We start from the raw sequence: 20,436 nt of genomic DNA, 5'->3' as shown, positions 1-20,436 counted from the left end.
TTAAAATTATTTAAATGAACCTAGATTTGATTGCACATTGTACTTTTTCAAAGAACAAATTGATTCCATAGTTAATTGTATGTAAAGGTAAATACTTATAAGCTTAATTTCAAGAAATACATCTCTTCAGGCTACTTCATATACTAAGATTTCATTTTTATTATGCAAAACGTTTGCAATACCAACCAAGCCATTATACTCAATTAACATTTGACAAAGGAGGCAAGAGCATACAATAAAGTCAAGACAGTCTCGTCACTAAATGGTGTTGGAAAATTGGACAGATATATGCAAAAAAATGAAACTAGACCACCAATTTACACCATACATAAACATAAACTCAAAATGGATAAAAGACTTAAACGTAAGATGGGAAACCATAAAAATCTTAGAAGAATCCATAGGCAGCAAAATATCAGACATATCTCGTAGCAATATCTTTACTGACACATCTCCTACCCGTGGTCGGCATACTGTGGCTCACGAGCCACATGCGGCTTTTTGGCCCCTTGAGTGTGGCTCTCCTAAGCCTTAGGAGTACCCTAATTAAGTTAATAACAATGTATCTACCTATATAGTTTAAGTTTAAAAAATTTGGTTCTCAAAAGAAATTTCAATCGTTGTACTGTTGATATTTGGCTCTGTTGACTAATGAGTTTGCCGACCACTGTTAGGGCCAATGGAAACTAAGGAGAAAATGAACAAATGGGACTACATCAAAATAAAAAGCTTCTGCAACCACAAAAGAAACACATCAACAAAACAAGAGAGCCCACTGCATGGGAGAACGTATTAGCCAATGTTACATCCAATAAGGGTTTAATCTCCAAAATTTACAGGGAACTCATACAACTTAACAAAAGAAAGATAAACAATCCAATCAAAAAATGGGCAAAGGACCTAAATAGACACTTTCCAAAAGCAGACATACAGAAAGCCAAGAGATATATGAAAACATGGTCAAAGTCACTAATCATCCAAGAAATGCAAACCAAAACAAAAATGAAGTACCACCTCACACCTGCCAGAATGGCTATCATCAGCAAACGACAAGTGCTGGCAAGGATGTGAAGAAAAAATAAACCCTTGTACACTGCTGGTGGGAATGCAGACTGGTGCAAACACTGTGGAAAAAAGTATGGAGTTTCCTCAAAAAATTAAAAATGGAACTCCTATTTAACCCAGTAATCCCACTTCTAGGAATATATCCCAAGAAACCAGAAACACCAATCAGAAAGGATATATGCACCCCTATGTTCATAGCAGCACAATTTACAATAGCTAAGATTTGGGAACAGCCTAAGTGCCCATCAGCAGATAGGTGTGGTACATCCACACAATGAAATACTACACTACTGTAAAAAAGAAAGAACTCTTACCATTTGCAACAGTATGGATGGACCTGGAGAGCATTATGCTAAGCAAAATAAGCCAGTCGGAAAAAAATAAATATCACATGATCTTACTCATATGTGGAATATAATGAACATAAGTGGATGAACAAAAATAGATCCAGAGACATAGAAGCATCGAACAGACCATCAAATCTCAGAGGGAAGATAGGGGAGGGTGGGAGTGGGGGTGGGGTAAGAGATCAACCAAACCAAAGGACTTGTATGCATGCACAGGAGCATGACCATTGGACACAGACAGTAGGGGGTGAGGGCATGTGCTGGGGGGTGGGAGTGGCCAGGGAGAGGTCAATGGGGGAAAAGGAGACATATGTAATACTTTAAACAATAAAGAATTTTTTAAAAAAAGAGTTTAAATTATTTAAATGGACGTAGATTTGATTGTATATTGTACTTTTTCAAAGATTAAATTAATTCCATAGTTAATTGTATGTAAAGGTAAATACTTATAAGCTTAATTTCAAGAAATACATCTCTTCAGGCCAGTTCATATAGTAAGATTTCATTTTTAATATGCAAAACATTTGCAATACCAATCAAGCAAAAGTAAAATGAACTTGAGTCCATTTAAAGTGAATGAAACATAATTACTAAAAAATAAAGTTAGATATTGTTTGAGTTGTTTCAATGCTAGTAAATGAATACACAAATGCACATATCCCTCAAGCAGCCAATATTTTAATACACAATATTAACTAATATGTAAAAAGTGCTTTCACAATCTGTTACCAACTAAAATAAAAAAATTCATCATATAAATTTCAAAAATGTGTTCTTTGACTTCTACCCTCTGCTCTTCTTTAGCATTACCTGTGAAGGAGAAAAAAATATGAAGATTCATATTATAGCTATAGCAAATAAAACATAATTCCTCAACAAAAAGTTAAATATTCCTATGTTTATAATATGTAAGACTGAATTTATAAAACCCAATACAGAAGATGATTAGGGAATCCTTTTGCCTTATAAATGGTCTGAGACTTCTATTTCTCTCAAATAATGTAAAACGTGCCTAGATTCTCAAAATCTGGTTTTATAGTCACTTCTAGATGTTAATTTCTTCAATTGTAAGCCAAAAGTGTCCATATTAATGGTTTCTAACATCTGTAGACAATTTAGTAATCCTGGGAGTTACAGAATGTTCTAAAATTCTAAAATCCTATTTATAAATTGGGCATTTAACAACTATAAAGCAATACAAACCCATTGCAACACCATATTTCTTACATTTGTTCTGGAATTATAGCAAGTTAAAGACCAAGACTAGTCATCTAATGCTGTAAAGCTTATTAGGTAGACAATTTTCAAAACATATAGTCCATGACAGAAATAAAACAACGGATCTTTAGTCTTAAAAGACAGGAAGCATTAGACCAGAATATATCCAAAATTTTTTTTAAAGAATTTACCTACTTTTAGGTTAAGCATACCTATCATTTGTTAATAAAAATAAACCCTAAATTTAAAATACATACATACATTCTTCAAGCTCTTAAACCCTGATTTACCTACAGAAAAACTGACTTTAATAGTCTAGAATCTTGTTAGAATGTTTATAATTGTAAGAAAATTTGAAACCTCTAAAAAAAAATGGCAGGGCATGCACATTTCTAGGCTTGCTCTATGCCACCAAATAGGTTTTTACCCTAAGTTAGTACTTCTCTGTTTTATGTTAGCATGGATACGACAAAAGGAAGTACTATGTACTCAAATGAATTTTCAAAATGCTGAGTATATTATGTATTCAATTTTATAAAATGCTAAATTAAACAGAGTTCAACAAGTTTCTTTACTACTATGTTTTCCATAACCTTTTAAAACTTTACATAACTATGGTTATATAAAGATGTTAGCATTGTGTAAAGATGAACAAAAAGTACATGGAACTCTCTATACTGTCAACTGAGTAGACAAAGCTGAATAAAAAAATCTAAATCAGGCAGAAGTGATGAACCAAGTGGTACTTTTAAAGTCAATTCTTGCTCAAGAAAAGAAACTCATGCCTGGCCAGTGTGGCTCAGTGGTTGAGTGTGGACTTACGAACCAGAAGGTCACAGTTCCATTCCTGGTCAGGGCACATGCCCGGGCTGCGGACTTGATCCCCAGTGTGGGGTGTGCAGGAAACAGCCGATCCATGATTCTCTCTCATCATTGATGTTTCTATCTCTCTCTCCCTCTTCCTTCCTCTCTAAAATCAATAAAAATATATTTTTTAAAAAATTAGGCCTTACCTTTGCTGCAGCTAGTACATGCTGGTCTTTAATGATTCCACACTTAGTCTTACAAGCATCTGTCCTGGCCTCTTCTGCCAGTCGACGAATAAACAGTAAACAGTTCAGATGCACCTTTAAAAGAGGAAATTCAAAAGTATTTTTAAAATATTGATGTTCTGAAATATAAAGATAACAAAATTTAATGTTGTGCTAATTTAGTATTGTGATTTAAATCAATTGTTTTTTTTTATTTAAAGTAACAGGATCTAGTTTAATATGTAATCTAAGGTTCATCTTAGATTCCATACAAATAAGACTTAGTTATTGAAATACTACATGAAACAAGGCCATGTAAGGCTAACCAAAGGCTATAGACAATAACATTATTGTAAAGCATCCTTAGATCAAAATTTATGTAGAACTTTATTAAGTAACAAATATTCCTGCTTCTGATCCCAAATAAACTTATGTTTTTAAAATTTTTCCAAAATTTAAAATCAAAACAACATATTTAAGGCTAATCATCTTTCAATATATAATCCAAGGTCTAAAGATTTTTTTTTAACCAGATATCTGAAAGACCTATTCAAAAAAAAAAGGTAATAATTGAAATTCTGAAGATTTACTGAGTTGAAAAGTATATGTACAAAGGTCATTACTTATTATCTAACAATATCAAAGTAATCATATCTACTATTAATAACCTTTAAGTCACCTTTTAAGAAATTATTTAAAATAGATAATATAAGCAGACAGAACAAAATTAAAAACTCCACAAAGGACTGTAGTTAAGTAAGTTGTTAGCATTGTGGCAAGCTAGGTAAAAGATACATCAGTAGTCTCTACTATTTTGCCACTTCTTGTGAATCTAGATTGCAAAATAAAAATATAAAGCAAGAGTCTACAAAAGGGTAGACTGTCAAAAATAAGTCTCTTTTCCATGCAGTCCCATATTAACTGTACACTCAGAATATGCAAGGTGTTAGGTTAAACATTAGGAATATAATAGTCCCAAACTTCCCAGGCCAATGGCAGGACCAAACCTATAAAGAAATTAAAGGCATGTGTGACTGTAGATGATGGAGTAAAATAAGGTTAATCCTTTCTAGGAAGATTAAGAAAGGTTTCACTGAAGAAGTGGTATTTGAACTGGGTTTTGAAAGAATTGGAGTTTGCTGAGTGGAGTGAGGACATCTTCAGGCAGAAGAAATATCATATACAAAACACAACATAAAGGTGGATTAGTTTTGTGTTAAAGATAACGGGAGACACAAAAAGAGATCGGTATAGTATAGTTCCTTCCCCGGAAGAAGCTGCACACCACAGTCGGAGACAACACTGACATATGAAATTCTTAGTGAACAGTGTCAAATTACCAATAGCTACACTGTATGATGTACACCTTTCTCTGCTATCAAAATTCAGAAAAAAATAGGTCAGAGCAGACTGCCTTCACTGTAGAAAGGTTTATGGAAGATGTGGGACATCTGCTGGGTAAGATTATGAAGTGTCAATGGCAAGCAGGAAACCCTAAGCAAAGAGACCAGGGAGATGCATGGCATACACAGAGAGTGAGGAGAACAAATAAAAGCCGAAGAAAAGCATGTGACCCAGGAATAGATAGTGGCCTAAAGCAATTCCTTCCCCTACCACTGAAAATGCTTGGAATTTCAGCCCACCGTCTTGCCCGAGCCACCTGGATCCCACCTGTTGTCCATGAGTCACTTTGGGGCAGACCGGTATGAATGTAAGAGGAAGCTGGTTACTTGAGAAATTTTTGCCAATCTATTCAACAGTCTCCTAGATATCCTTGAGCAGGTACATTTCTTCCCCATCCACTTGGGACCCCAGGACCAATGAAAACTCCAGAAAAAAATTACCTAAAAATGGCTTGTAGCCCTAAGCGGTTTGGCTCGGTGGATAGGGCGTCAGCCTGCGGACTGAAGGGGACGTGCAGGAGGCAGCTGATCGATGTTTCTCTCTCATCATGTTTCTCTCTATCCCTCTCCCTTCCTCTCTATAAAAAATCAATAAAATATATTTTTTTAAAAATGGCTTGTAAATCAATTTCACTTTAATCCAAGGCACTTGTGCCACCTTTAACATCACCACTGGGAGGGGTAGAGGTGGGGGTTGGGGGAGAGAAGGTTACAAAACAGAACAATATACATTGTCTTTTCTTATGGGATCTAAGACAGGAACCAAAAAAGGAGGGTAGGAGATATCAGATGGGCTACTTTTTCAAGCCAGAAACAAAACAACAACAAAAAGTTTGTTTTGACTTCAGAGACCAAAAAAAGGAAAAATGACGACGATTCTATAATGTCCTTGTTGGGCACAAATTCTTGACCTTGATCTCCTGAAAACGAGGTGCCCGCCTACAATGAATGCCTCCTTTACCCAAAGAGCTCTTGGCACCCACCACAGGCATCCCCGTGGTTGAGACCTGGGGAAGCCGTGTTCACTCTGCCGGGGGTGCAGGTGCCAGGCGCTCAGCGTGCAAACTCTGCACGTCCTTCACGGCGGCTCGGCCGCGGCTGTTCGCCAGCTCGGAGATGCTGCAGGTACCATGGGCCAGACGGTGGTTTGGCCTGAAAAGCGCACTGACAGGCGTGCTTGTCTGTCTCGGTCGGAAAAGGGACTCACAGCCGAGAGCAAGCTGCTTACAAACTCGTGTCTGGATCGGGGCTCTGGAGTAAGCAAGCTCCGGTAGAGAAAATCAGCAATCTATCTGGTTAGCAAGTCAGTGACGCCTTTACAACAGCAAAATAAAAACGGCCCGGCCTGAATTCCAAAGTCCCCCTATAAGCGGCCGTCTCCTTCTTCCCGGGGCAAGTGCACTCCACTCCGTTCCCTACTGCGCTCCTGAACAGCGACAGTTAAAAGCGATAAGCAGAACTTACCGCTAGTTTCCTCCTTACGTTGAGGCGGCTAATAGCCTCCTAGACTAACCAAATAAAAATAAAAATAAAAAGCACCGATATCTACATTTCCGTGGACTCCAAGCGCCGGGAATCTGAACGTCCGTGCGGGGCCGGGGCGAGCCCGACAGGTCCGGGCGGGACGCGCCCCACACACAGGCCTGGAAGAGGGGCTGGTCCGGGGGCGCGAATGGAGGCTGGGGGCTCCTTCCCCTCCTCCCCCCGCCCGGCCCCAGCCCCGGCCCCGCTCCAAGCCCCAAGGCAGGGAACTCACCAGTAAGTCGCAAGTGGCCTCCAGACGAAGGTGAGGCTTCTGTCGCTTGAAGACGCGCCTAAGAAAGCCGCGGGGAGCCTTGCGCTTGATCCGCTTCCTCTGAGAGATGGTGGCCGCGACCGCCATGCTCCGCCTCGGGCACCGGCCGCCGCGGCCTGCGAGGTCCTCCGGGCGCCGCACCGGAGCAGCCGTCCGCGGGCAGAGCGAACGCAAGCGCGCCGACCTGCAGCTGCCTCCAGCCCGAGGTCTCCGCCGCCCAAGCGTTTGAATCCGCCGCCGCAGGAGCGCGCCCGGCGCTCGGCAGTGACGTCATCCCGCGCGAGCCCCGCCCCCGGGACGCCTGAAGTTGATGGAAAACACCCGCGGGCGCCCGGGTGCTGTCCTTAAAGGGCCAGGCCAATGTGATACACGGATTCTGAGGAACGATTTCTCCCAGGTTTCATAGAGACGTCGGAAAACTGTGGGAAATGTGGGTAAGCCAGGGCAGCCACACCTTATCTCCAAGCTCCCACTCTGTACTGAGCCCAACAGCAATGGACTTAAAAAGTAGATGTATTGAAAGACGTTTGTGATGTTGTGTCAGGATTCCCAAAGAACCAATGTCTTCCTAGCAAGGCATGACTTTCGGATATTAACAGCTAACACTTTACACTTTCACAGAATTCCATTCGATTCTTTCCTGAAGTCTTTTCATGAGTCTGTCTTTTCTTTATAAATGCGGCTCCCTTTCATTTTAAGGTCCTTCCCTGTAACCTTGCAATGACTTCAGTTTTCTTTGAAAACTTTGCTACTTCTTCAAGCAATTAACGTCTCTATTATCTAAGCTACTAGAGCAGTGGTTCTCAACCTTCCTAATGCCGCGACCCTTTAATACAGTTCCTCATGCTGTGATGACCCCCAATTTCATTGTTACAAGTTGAACATAATTAAAGCATAGTGATTAATCACAAAAATAATATGTAATTATGTATGTGTTTTCCGATGGTCTTAGGTGACCCCTGTGAAAGGGTCGTTCAACCCCCAAAGGGGTCTCGACCCACAGGTTGAGAACCGCTATACTAGAGGCTTGGTGCACGAAATTCGTGCACTCAGCGGGGGGGAGATCCTCAGCCTGGCCTGTGCCCTCTCGCAGTCCAGGAGCCCTCGGTGGATGTCCAACTGACGGCTTAGGCCCACTCCCCATGGGAGAGGCTCCTGCCACCACCGCTGCACTTGGCAGCAGTGAGCCCGGCTCAGGGCTTCTGGCTGAGCGGCGTTCCCCCTGTGGGAGTGCACTAACCACCAGGGGCAGCTCCTGCGTTGAGCATCTGCCTGCTGGTGGTCAGTGCATGTCATAGTGATCGGTCCTTCCGCTTCTTGGTCGATTTGCATATTAGCCTTTTATTATATAGGATTGCCTAGGTAGTTCTCAAACTTCAAGATCCATCAAATGAAGCAACCACCCCTGGGATTCTCATTCAAGAAGTCTCAATGAAACTTGAGAATTTGCATTTCTAATCAGTACTCAGACCTTGTTGGTATTGCTAGTCTCAGGACCAGTCTGAGATCATTGCGATTTTCATTGCACCTCTAATACTGTGCCTATAGTAATTATTCTGATTTCAATAATCACAGAGATGATCTTTATTTCTGGTCTTCCATTTCCAACACCTCCTCCGTGATCTTATCTTTCATCCCGTGAGCCACTTGCCACTTACACCTGCAGTCATACACTAAACCTTGCCATTACCAAACACCATACCCTTCCATATTCTCAATCCAATCATCTCACTCTTCAGCCTTATCTCCAATCTTTTGAACTCTCTCCAGTATCCAAATTGCAATAACTTGTAGATGCCATTGGGATCACTGTTCTCTCTCTTTCAATCTCTACCACATTCTAACCCTACTCTACTCTTTACACCCCCCCCCCCCACCGCAGTCTATTATGCACCATTCTAATATTCCCTTGCATTTATTCTCAGCTCTCTAGCCCTTCTCTTTTTTCTCATACTCACCTTACAAAACCCAGCCCCACTTACACTGAAATATCAATCCACCTTATGCTGTGTCTGTGCACTGATGTTGCCTAACAGATAGGTCTGGGTCTTGCCTCAATTTAAATTCATGACCACTCAAGTGGGCTCTAAGTACTGCCCATAATAGAGTATATCTTACACATTGCCTTATTTTTTATAGACTTTCACCTTCATGTATTAAAGAGTTACAGTGTAAAACATTGGAAAATTTTTGTCACAACCTAAATTTTCAAAATGTTCTCCTTTAAAAAATTTTTTTTGTTTTCAGTAATTTAAATTCCTTTGATTCAAATGGTTAAAAAGGACAAGGCCACTAGCTCCCAAAACTTCCCAAATTTGAAATATCTTAAGTGTGGACAACCCTTAACTCCAAATCCAGGGAAAGTAAAAGGGAGTCTAAAAAAGAGGACAATCTGGACAGGAGTAGTATTGACACCACAAGGATAAATACTTCCCTTTCTTTATCTCAAACATTTCTTCTTCTGATATAATTTTAGTTCTGATTTGCAAAGGTTAAGGTACTTTTGATACTGCTGTTTACTTTGGAAAGACAAAAAAAAATGTTTAAGGAAAATTATTGAAGAATTCTCACCACCACCACCCCATCTCATGCTATTCTTAGAAGTTGGTGTACATAAGAAACAACTATTATTATATTAAGCTATTGAGAATTTTTGCCTTTTTTGTTGATGACATCTCAATATCTGATAAGATATTCTTTTAAATAGTAGTTCCTTTTTTTAAGAATCTTTCCTAAAGAAATTCATCCTAAGTATAAAATACATTTTATGAACAGAGACTTTAAAATATTTTTTAAATATCTAATGTATAAGTTTGAGTACATGCGTTCAGTTAATTATTATGGCCATATTAAAAATAACATGAAAAATTGTAATAGCCTAGAAGAAGGCCCATGGTAATGCCAAGTGCAAAAAAACAACAACCTATATACGAAGGTAAATGTAATATGATCTGCAGAATATTAGAAAATATGCGTGCGCGCACACACACACACACACAACACTGGGAAAAATATACCAAAATCTGAACATAGTTTTTAGATAATGGGAATATGATTTTTTGATCATTTTAAATGTTGTTCAATTTTCTGTAATAAACATACTTGCAAAAGAGATATTTCATATTTTAGCTAATTAATGTTGAATATAACTTAAAATGTTTACTGAGTAAATGTCACTAAAATATTTCTCTAAGGAAATTATTTACACTAGAAAAAATTTTAAAATTAATTGACAGTACCTTTTGATGTTTGGAACAATCTGAAGAAAACATTTGATTTTGCTTTTCATAAATTATACTAATGCACACATATGGTATATGTTACTAGTTAATGTATTTCTGTGAATAAACATTTTTAAATCATTCTATGAAATGAATGATTTATAAGATTGTTACTGTCTTGTGTTTTTGTGCTCATTAGCAAAACATGAGAACAAATGTTAACAATAATTAACACTAGGTAGAATCTCATAGTTCGCAAAAAAAGTTTTTGACATATTGTTTTCTTAAACACTTAAAAATTATGCTGATTATAATACTGGTTAAATTAAAAATTGTAATCTGCCAGATGCAGTACAGTTGCCAAAAAATTTTGTAATTTCAAAATACTTCTGTCATGGCTTCATTCATCATTTGTGAGATACCGAATCTCACAAACTTTTGCAAACTGCACTATTTCAGTTGATTTGTGTGTGTGTGTGTTTTTTTCATCAGTCCCATGAGTGGTAAGACAAATTATTTCAGAAGCTTTGAAAAATTTCACCTTACTTGTGTAGTCTCTTAATTCATATTTCAAAGGTTTAGCTCAGCTAAATGCATCTCTTCTTAAACCTCTTCCTTTCACTGACTATCCTATTTTTAGATTGAATATGAAGTGGTTACAGGAACACAAATCTATTTTCCAGTGTTGATGAAAGACACTGAATTTAAAACAAATTTTTGTTATGAATACCAGAAACCTTAGACATTTTTATGTGTTTTCCAAGATTTAAAAGATGACTTTGAAATAGGAAATAAGAATCCAAAAGAAATAGATATTGTGAGGAAATATTAAGTAAAATTAAAAACTATAATTTGGGGTAAAAGCCTCATTGCTAAAAATAATTTTCCTGTAACATTTTATTATCAGTTTGTACACTATAAAGAATAATTGCTGCTAGAAGATTATTTGGAACAGATTAGGACAAAAAGAAATACTGCAATTTATTTTTTTTTCCTCTTCAAAAACAGGTTATTTATTTTCATGTCTCCTTTTATGCCTTTCAATAAACTTTATTTTCCCTCTTTTAAACGTTATTTTTATTGTTGACATTATCACAGATAATGTCTCCCTCCCTTTGCACCTCTACTCAGCCCCTACCCCCCCTTCCCTTGGCCTATCACCAAACCATTGTCTGTGTATATGGGTAAATTTTTACCCAGTTGGTAATGGGCCCATATCAAATCATCAGGAATTTTTATTTTTAATTTAGTGACTCCAGGGAGTCTTCAAACTGACACTACTTTCCATGGATACATTGTTAAAAAGTCTATAAGAAAACTGAATGATATCAATTGACTGTCCGGGAAAGAAGAAAAAACTATTCCTTGCCAAGTAAAACTTTTTCTATTCTATCCGAGAACAATGACAATATTTGTATAGGGGAAAATTTTAAGCAATGGGAAATATTCCAACATAATTTATTATTTAGTAACTATTAATTGAAAGTAAGAGGGAAGGGACAGCTAGGATGTAGTGAAAGAAACACTGAACCTCCCTTTTCCCACTCCAGGCTTCCCAGTCTAGAATCAGGCACAAAACCTAGGAGAGAGAAACTTAGGAAAGCCTAAGAGTGTTAAGTGTTAATCCTTTCTCCAGGCTGAATTATAATAATGGAATAATTATGAGACTAAACTTTTTAAAAAATATATTTTATTGATTTTTCACAGAGAGGAAGGGAGAGAGATAGAGAGCTAGAAATATCGATGAGAGAGAAACATCGATTAGCTGCCTCCTGCACACCTCCCACTGGGGATGTGCCCGCAACCCAGGTACATGCCCTTGACCAGAATCGAACCCAGGACCCCTCAGTCCACAGGTCGACGCTCTATCCACTGAGCCAAACTGGCTTCGACTAGACTAAACGTTTTATCATTAAAACAGAGGAGCTTTACACCCTAACCGGTTTGGCTCAGTGGATAGAGCGTCAGCCTGTGGACTCAAGAGTCCCAGGTTCGGTTCCGGTCAAGGGCATGTACCTTGGTTGCGGGCACATCTGATCGATGTTTCTCTCTCATCGATGTTTCTAGCTCTTTATCCCTCTCCCTTCCTCTCTGTAAAAGATCAATAAAATATGTTTTTTAAAAAAAACACAAACAGAGGAGCTTTACGTTTACTTAAGAGAGACAGTAAAATCCTGAGAGTTCCATCTAAGAGAGAGAAAAAAGAACAGGTTTAGAGGGAAAACAAGAGAAAGAATAAAATTAATTTCTCCTTACACTTCATCAAGTCTGGCTTGTGCAGTATACTCAAGCCATTACAAAAAATGTGATAAAAGAATCTTCATGCTTTGCGTTACCATGTGCCAGGAACTGCCCTAAACAACAAATATGTGTGTGTGTGCATTTATTTTTCTCTAAAACTTTCAAGGTAAGTACTATTATTATTCTCATTAATAGAGAAGAAAAACGAGACTCAAAGGTAACTTCCCAAAATTTAAGCATTTCGTATTTGGTGGAGATGAAACTCATCACTGGGCACAACATAAAATGTTTGAATAAATAAATACAGTCTCTCTAGGGAATACCATGCACACACTTAAAATAATGATTTTAACCACCAGGTAGAAATATGATAGATGAAAAAAATCAAGATATTCTATTATTGGTAGTTTTGTTTATATGACTTTTGTTAAAATTAAAGCTTTTAAAAATGGCTAGAAGAAAAATCACAAAATGTGAATAAAAAGATGTTAATTTTATAGGTGATTTTTTTTCTCTGTAATTTTCTATTTATTTAGTGTGGTAACATTACTTCTCTACTGAAAAATATAAATTTATAATAAAATGGAGAAAGGAATCTACTTTTAAAATTCTTTATCCAAACCAGTAGAGTGGTTTGTTATAAAAACTGAATTAAACTAGGTTTTTTGTATTATAAGACTAGCGATGACAATAACAAAATAGTCTTAAGCATTATTGAAAACTAATTTTTCAACATGGGCACATCATTAATTTTCTGTGGGCACATCTATGTTCCAGCAAATATAAAGGAGGAAGTGGGAATGAAGCACACTCCCCCTTTCCTTAAAGTCAGTATCTGAAAGTTGCACATACCACATCATTTATATCTCTTTGAACAGAATTCTGATACATGACCACACCAAGAGGCATATTAGAACAGAAAATGCTATTTGTCTTTGGGCTACCATGTGCCCAGCTAAAAATCAAAGAATGTGTAATAACTGTCAGCTTCTGACATATGTGGCTTTACTGGGAGACAGTATAAGTAGAAATTAAAGTGGATTGTAAAGTCAAATAAATTGAAATGAGTAAGGGTCTATCACTTATTAGTTTTGAAACCTTGGGCAAGTGGCTTAATCTCTCGAGACATGAATTGCCTCATCTGATAAGGGAAAAATAGCTAATGCTATCACTATTGTGTATATTTCCCATATTTTGGCAAGAAGATTGAGTTTTGTGGAGCTGCCATCACACTACACAAAAGACAATTTTTTAAATTTATATAAAGTGCTCCTATATGATTTATTATTGTTTTCTTTAAGAATTTTCTAACCAAAATTAATCTTTACATTCTACAGTTAGTTGCATTTTCATAATAAATACCAAACATTAAGATGTGTTTTAACGAGGAAAAAAATCTTGCTTTTGACTGCAGAGCAGATGATTAAAACAGTATCCTCGCAATAGCCTCCAAAATTTAAGCTTCTATTTTCTCTATTCATCTATCTCTGTATATAAATTTATAATAAAAAATAAAATCATGTAAAGAAACTAACCAGCAGCAGCAAGTACAAGAGAAGTAACAGACACCTGAAGTAGATCCCCAAAAACATCAGATAAATAAATGATTGAATATATAATATAAAATGTATGCTTAATTTTTTAAATTAGAAAGTAACAAATTATTACCAAAAAAATGAAGTCAGTTATACTTTTCCAAAATAAAATAAAATATCATGAATTTTAAGAGTATTGCTTGGAGTCAAATAATTAATTAATTAATTAAACAAGACATTAGAAACAGCAAAAGCAAAAAGTAGTGACTTGTAAATTGAGGAAATTACAAAGTGACTAAAAGATAAAAGAAAAAATTTTAAATATGAAGAAAAAAATAAGAGTTCCAGGAGGAGAGAATACACTGAATGGGAAAGAAGAAATATCCAAAAAAGAATGGCTAGAATTTTCCAGAACTTAATTTTCCCTTTCAATGAACATTATGCATCTCAGGCAGAATGGATAAATAAATAAATAAAATCCACACTTAGAAAAATGTTAGAAAAACTGTTGAATACCATTAACAAAACAAGTATGGTAAATGCATCTAAAGATTAACTACAAAAGAAAATAAGAAGAATGAGCTGAGAACATAATTAAAACAACTTAATAACATTCATTGTAAAATTTTATAAGTAAACTATCATTCAGAAATAAGGGTAATAAGGGTGGAATTTAAATCCTGGTCAACAATGACATGTGAGATAAAAGGAAAAATAATCAGAATGAAATAGTCTGATATTCTTCTACTTGAGGGAAGTAAAGTAGAAATGTTCTATAGTTTCATATTTTATCAGGTATTTATGTTAAAATGTTGAAAAATTTTTAAAGAATGAAAAGGAATAGAAGATATAACTTCCACCAAAAATAAAAATTCAAAAGAAAGCAGAATGAGCCAAAGTCAGAAGGTACAAACAGCAGCATTATATCCACAAGTATGTGAGAAAATAAAACAAAAATTTGAAGGAGAATTTAAATATTAGTATTCTGAAAATGATTAAATACAAAAAAACTAGAGAGAATTATTGATTTTTGTGTTTTTTTTATATGAGCTCTGTATATAAAATCAATAATGGTCAATATACTTGCACAACAAATAGAAATATGTACTTTAAAAAGATATCACCTACAATAGTAACAAAAACCATAAATTTCCTGAGAATAAATCTAATAAATGAGTTACAACAACTTTTATGGAGAATATAGTAAAACGTTATACAAAGGCATATAAAAGTCTTAAAGAAATGCTATAACATGTTTATATATAGCAATCATAAGTAAGAAAAATATGACAGTTTCCCCCAAAATTAATCTATAAAGTAATGCAATTTCAATTCACAAGATTTTTGTGGGGCCTAACAGGCAGATCCAAACATTTATATGGAAAAGTATAGGAACAGGAATAGAAACTGGAATAGAAAATAAGCGTATAAAAATATGCTTAAAATCATAGGAATACAAATGCAAGTAGCAATGATTTACAATTTCAGAATCATCAGATTGACACAAACTTTTAGATCAGATCATATCAAACTTTTGTGAAATATAAGGAAAGATAAGTTATTTACTACATTCCTGGAGAGACTATAAAAAGTCAAAACAAGATGCATATGCTCTACTAAATTGGGTTTCTATACTTGACAAACTTTCACATATATGCACAAAGAAATATCTGCAAGAATGATAACTGAGCAGTCTTTGCAACAACAAAACTTTGAAAACATAAAATTGCCTCCCAATGAATGGCTTACTTATGCAGTGGAATAATACTACATAGCTGTTAAAATTGTTGAAATAAATCTACATGTATTAATATGGCTAAATCTCAAAAACATAATTTTGAATAAAAATAGAAGCTGCAGAAACTTATGCAGTGTAGTGCTGCATAAGTAAACTTATCAGTGTAGTACAGTACCACAGATATAAAAATGATCAAATTCAAAACAGCAGTATAGTTTTCCAAATATAATAAACATATGAAGCACACAGGCATGACACATACCAACTTCAGAGTTGTGGCTGCCTCTGGAAATGGAGGAAGATAAATCATGGGGATCCAGCTTTTCCATTTCTTAAAACCAGCAAAGAAGATATTCACAAAGTTTGAGACAATATGAAAAGTTACATTATCTCAGTGGTGAGAACATATATTTTGTATTTTTGAAGTTGCACAATTACATTTAAAAATATTTATAGAGCTATATATACACAGATTTTTATTGCAGCATTGATCGGTGCAGCCACTGTGGAAAACAGTATGGAGTTTCCTCAAAAAATTAAAGAGGGAACTCCCATTTGATCCAGTAATCCCACTTCTAGGAATATATCCTAAGAAGTCAGAAACACCAATCAGAAAGAATATATGCACCCCTATGTTCATAGCAGCACAATTCACCATAGCTAAGATTTGGAAACAGCCTAAGTGCCCATCAGCAGATGAGTGGATTAAAAAACTGTGGTGCAACTACACAATGGAATACTACACTGCTGTAGAAAAGAAAGAGTTCTTACCATTTGCAACAGCATGGGTGGACCTGGAGAGCATTATGCTAAGCGAAATAAGCCAGTCAGAGAAAGATAAATATCACATGATCTCACTCGTATGTGGGTTATAATGAACAACATAAAGTGATGAACAAAAACAGATCCAGAGTCATAGAAGCATCAAACAGACCATCAAACCTCAGAGGGAAGGCAGGGGAGGGTGGGAATAGGGGGGTAAGAGACCAAGCAAAGGACTTATAGGCATGCATATAAGCATAACCAATAGACACAGACAGTAGAGGGTAAGGGCATGTGCTAGGGGGTGGAAGTGATAGGGGAGAGGTCAATGAGGGGAAAAGGAGTCATATGTAATACTTTAAACAATAAAGAATTTAAAAAAATAGAGTCAATTAAATATATATCAATAGGGAAATGAGTGAGTAAATTATAGTAAAACATACCCATACTATTAAAGACTACCTGGTAGTGTAAACCTATATGAACATATGTTCCATTGACTGCAGTGATGGCCCTAATTTTGTACTCCTCCCATCAAAGTCAGAGCCTTCTGCCCACTCTTTGACTCTGGCTTTGATTACAAGACTTCCACTGGCCAATGGAATGTTATCAAACAGGACACAGTCGAGAAAAGTTCTTGTGCATTGGACTTGCTTTCTTGCTGCTCTTGCTCCTTCACCAGAACCATGAGAACATGCCCAGGCTAGCTTGCTGAGGAAATGTGAGGAACACCTAGAGGAACAGCTGGAGGGACAGCTGTCACCACTATGCTGACCATCTTACACCAGCCAGCCCCCTCAGAGCCTCCAGCCAACAAGAGATAGATGTCTCAGAGAGTCCCACTGAGATCAATCAAGATGAACCCAGATCAATTTTAATAAAAACAAAAAACTGTTTAGCCAATCATAGACTTGTGAGACAAAAATTAGTAGTTTCAAATCCTTTTACCAAAACAATAAATTACCAAGGAAAATTCTGATTGGAAAATAACTGACATGGAATGCTTACAATGTCATTTTCTAATCAGATTTTTTCCCAATAATTTATCTTTTTGGTAAAAGAACCAAAACAGCATTCTTCACCACGACTTTCCCTTAAATGTCTCTTTTCTAAATTGGCTCTAAAGAGAATTAGATTTGTATCCAGTACTCCAGTTACAATGAGTATCTAGAAATTTACATTTGCTAAGAGTTTAGAGTTAGAAAACCTCAGCTTATATAAAAAATAAATTTTTGTAAGAACCAATTGCTTCCACAATATAACATTTTAACAAGCTGTTAAGGAGAATTATTAACAAGATTTTAAATAAGTCTAAAAGCAGTTTCTTCACGTTAAAATTGTAAATAAATTTTACAATTGTAGAATCATAAAATCAGAAGAATCTGCAAGAGATTGCTTGATTCTAACAGCTGGTATATAAGTTAAAATTTTAACTCAGCATATTAATATGTGCATCTCTATTTATCTCTGCTCTCTATCTTATAAACAACTATGCTCTACAGAGTACAGTTGTGAGTTGTTGCCAAACTTTTGCAATGCAGGTACTTTCTTGGCAAATAAATAGCAGACATATTTTTCTGTTTAGGTAAATGTTAATAATCACAGCTGGTTTGGTAATTCAGTTATTCGGCAAAGACATTGTAAACTACTTGAAAAGAACCCATCTGGTTTGCAGTTGTAAAACTGAAACCAATTAAAACATTTAAACAGCATTTTGTTTTTCATTTTCATCTGTAAAAATATATTTTGCAAGTTCTAATTAGTGGTTGATTTTTTTCTATTGCTTTTATTATATGAATCTAACACTCAAATAATTTTTAAGTTCAACAAAACTGTTCTTATAATTAATATTATATTGGGACAGCAGATGAATTAAAGGATAAAGAATATAAAATATACATGGATTGATACACATAGACACAATAATGTAGTGCACAGAATTTGTATGTATCAAACCCAATAAAATAGGATAAAATGTCTACCAATCACAAGAATTGATTGGTTAGGTATAGCCTAAGAACCTGACAATTTAGTTAATGGACTACATCTACTTTTAAAAAAAATAAAGGAAGAAATGAAGGAAGGAAGGAAGGAAGGGAAGGAGGAAGGGAGGGAGGGAGGAAGGAAGGAGAGAGACACAGAACTCAAAGACTATAATAAGAAATATACTTATCCACTCTTCCTTTAAAATTTATTCAGTGATAAGAGCTTTTCACTTTGACTCTGGAATAAAGTACAAGTAGCCCCATGACTGTCCTTCTCACTTTCAGATAATAAAAAGTACTATGCTCACTTTGGATTTGGTATTTAGAATGACCAGTCTCATGTAATAGTCAAAAGTATTCAACCTCATTCAAAATTAGAGCTCTGCCCAGTCCCCCAGAGGGAGCTTGGAGGCCTGCTGTAAGTGAGAAACCAGTAAAGAGGGAGGGAGTACTCACTTTGTACCTTTCTTACTTTCTATTGCGTCTTCACTCCTATACCTCCATCTTGCTAACTGGTTTTTGATGCCTCTCTCCAGAGATAATATGAGAGAAGGGACAAGAAGTGAGCTGGGGCAGAAAAATTCTTAATTGATTGCCATTGTCCTAAATTGTTTTTATCTCTCAAGGGCTAGCAGGTGTTTAAAGTAACACTTTTTGCCCAGACGCTCAATGGTTGAGTGTCCACCCAGGAACCAAGAGGTCACGGTTCAGTTTGATTCCCGGGCAGGGCATGTGCTTGTGTTTGATCCCCAGTGTGGGCTGTCCATGGTTGATTCTCATCATTAATGTTTCTCTCTCTCTTTCCCTCTTCCTTCCTCTCTGAAATCAATACAAATATATTTTTAAAAATAAAGTTAACACTTTCCTTCTGGGAAACTATCATATTTGTTTGGAATGCCCGATCATACCCTCCTCTCATTCAAAGTGGTCTCTTACATGCAGTTCCCTTAAGTAGGACTAATGTACTCCATTTCCATAGTTGCTTACTTCTTTGCTTTAAGTTTGATGAAATACCTTGAACTTCTTTTGGGTTTGTTTTCCCTCTCATGAATCCGCTTGTATAATATCTAATAAAGCATCTACACCGCCTCTCTCTCAACCACATAAGATGTGTTTAAAATGCTCAGGCATCCTTGAACCCATACATCTAGAACAGTGGGCCTATACCAATGAGGGAGCCTCATTCTGCTCCCACTGCAGCTAGCCAGGCCCTTGCCCTGCGACTATATTTTGCTATAACTCCCTAACTACAGGGCCATAGCTCAGCCTCTCTGAGTAATTCTGTTACAAATCCCCGCACTTGACTTGAGATAAAAAGGGAATAATTTTGTTTAAAAAATCCTCTTCATGAATCGCCCCTCCCTCTCCGCTCTTTTTATTATTTATATTTCCAATGAGAATATGGGTGGGTGGGTTTAGAACCAAGAAGCTCATTTATAGACATTTTCTTTGAAAATTTTCATCTTGGTCTGGCATCTCATTTTACAATTTCATAACTCATTACATTCTAATATTTCAATTAAATTTTCACTTTAACATCTGGCCTTAATAGTGGTTTTTGTTCATAATAATACCTAGCCAGAGCAAATATTTAAATACTATACAGACAACATATTCCCACCTTTAAATTAATAGTACAATTATAAATATTTGACACCTGATATAAATCTTTTTTTCTATAATCTCTACGATGTTACAGAATACATAAAAGGTGAAAGAAATAAAATGGTTGGTTTCTCTTTGTAATGGCTATTGCCATTGCTGAACTGGCATCTCCACCATTCTTCTTTGAAGAACAGCCCCACATCAAGACCATACAGGTCATCATGCAACACGGGCTGGATTATTCCTAATTTGCTTTAGTTCTGGACATATGGATTGGTCCAGGGATGGGTATGTGCCTCCAGGTGAACCAATCAGAGGTCTTCCTTGGGATTTTTCTGCTAGAGATAAGACTCTCTTTCCTCCTTAATTGTGAACCTCAAATTTGAGATGCCACAACTTTTAGCAGCCTTGTCCCTAACGCCCAGAAAGAAGCATCGGTTAGAGGTAGAAACTTTCTGACATTCCTACAGCTACCCTAGCTCCTGACATT

The 20,436-nt window shown here is 36.3% G+C and overlaps 1 protein-coding gene across 1 annotated transcript; it reads right to left on the bottom strand.

Moving 5' to 3' along the window:
- Positions 1-2,070: 2,070 nt before the first annotated feature.
- On the bottom strand, positions 2,071-7,064 carry CENPW (centromere protein W). The gene is made up of 3 exons (XM_070419226.1): positions 6,821-7,064; positions 3,644-3,757; positions 2,071-2,222 (listed from the first exon to the last, which is right to left on the bottom strand). Exons 1-3 carry the CDS (start codon positions 6,944-6,946, stop codon positions 2,196-2,198), a joined length of 267 nt encoding a protein of 88 aa, XP_070275327.1. The 5' UTR covers positions 6,947-7,064; the 3' UTR covers positions 2,071-2,195.
- Between the last annotated feature and the right edge of the window lie 13,372 nt (positions 7,065-20,436).

The sequence above is a fragment of the Myotis yumanensis genome, unplaced genomic scaffold (genome assembly GCF_028538775.1).
Source record: "Myotis yumanensis isolate MYYU_CA2020_CCGP unplaced genomic scaffold, mMyoYum1.0.hap1 SCAF_6, whole genome shotgun sequence".
NCBI lineage: Eukaryota > Metazoa > Chordata > Mammalia > Chiroptera > Vespertilionidae > Myotis > Myotis yumanensis.
The sequence above is the reverse complement of the archived record's forward strand: the minus strand, read 5'-3'. Positions and strand labels throughout refer to the sequence as shown.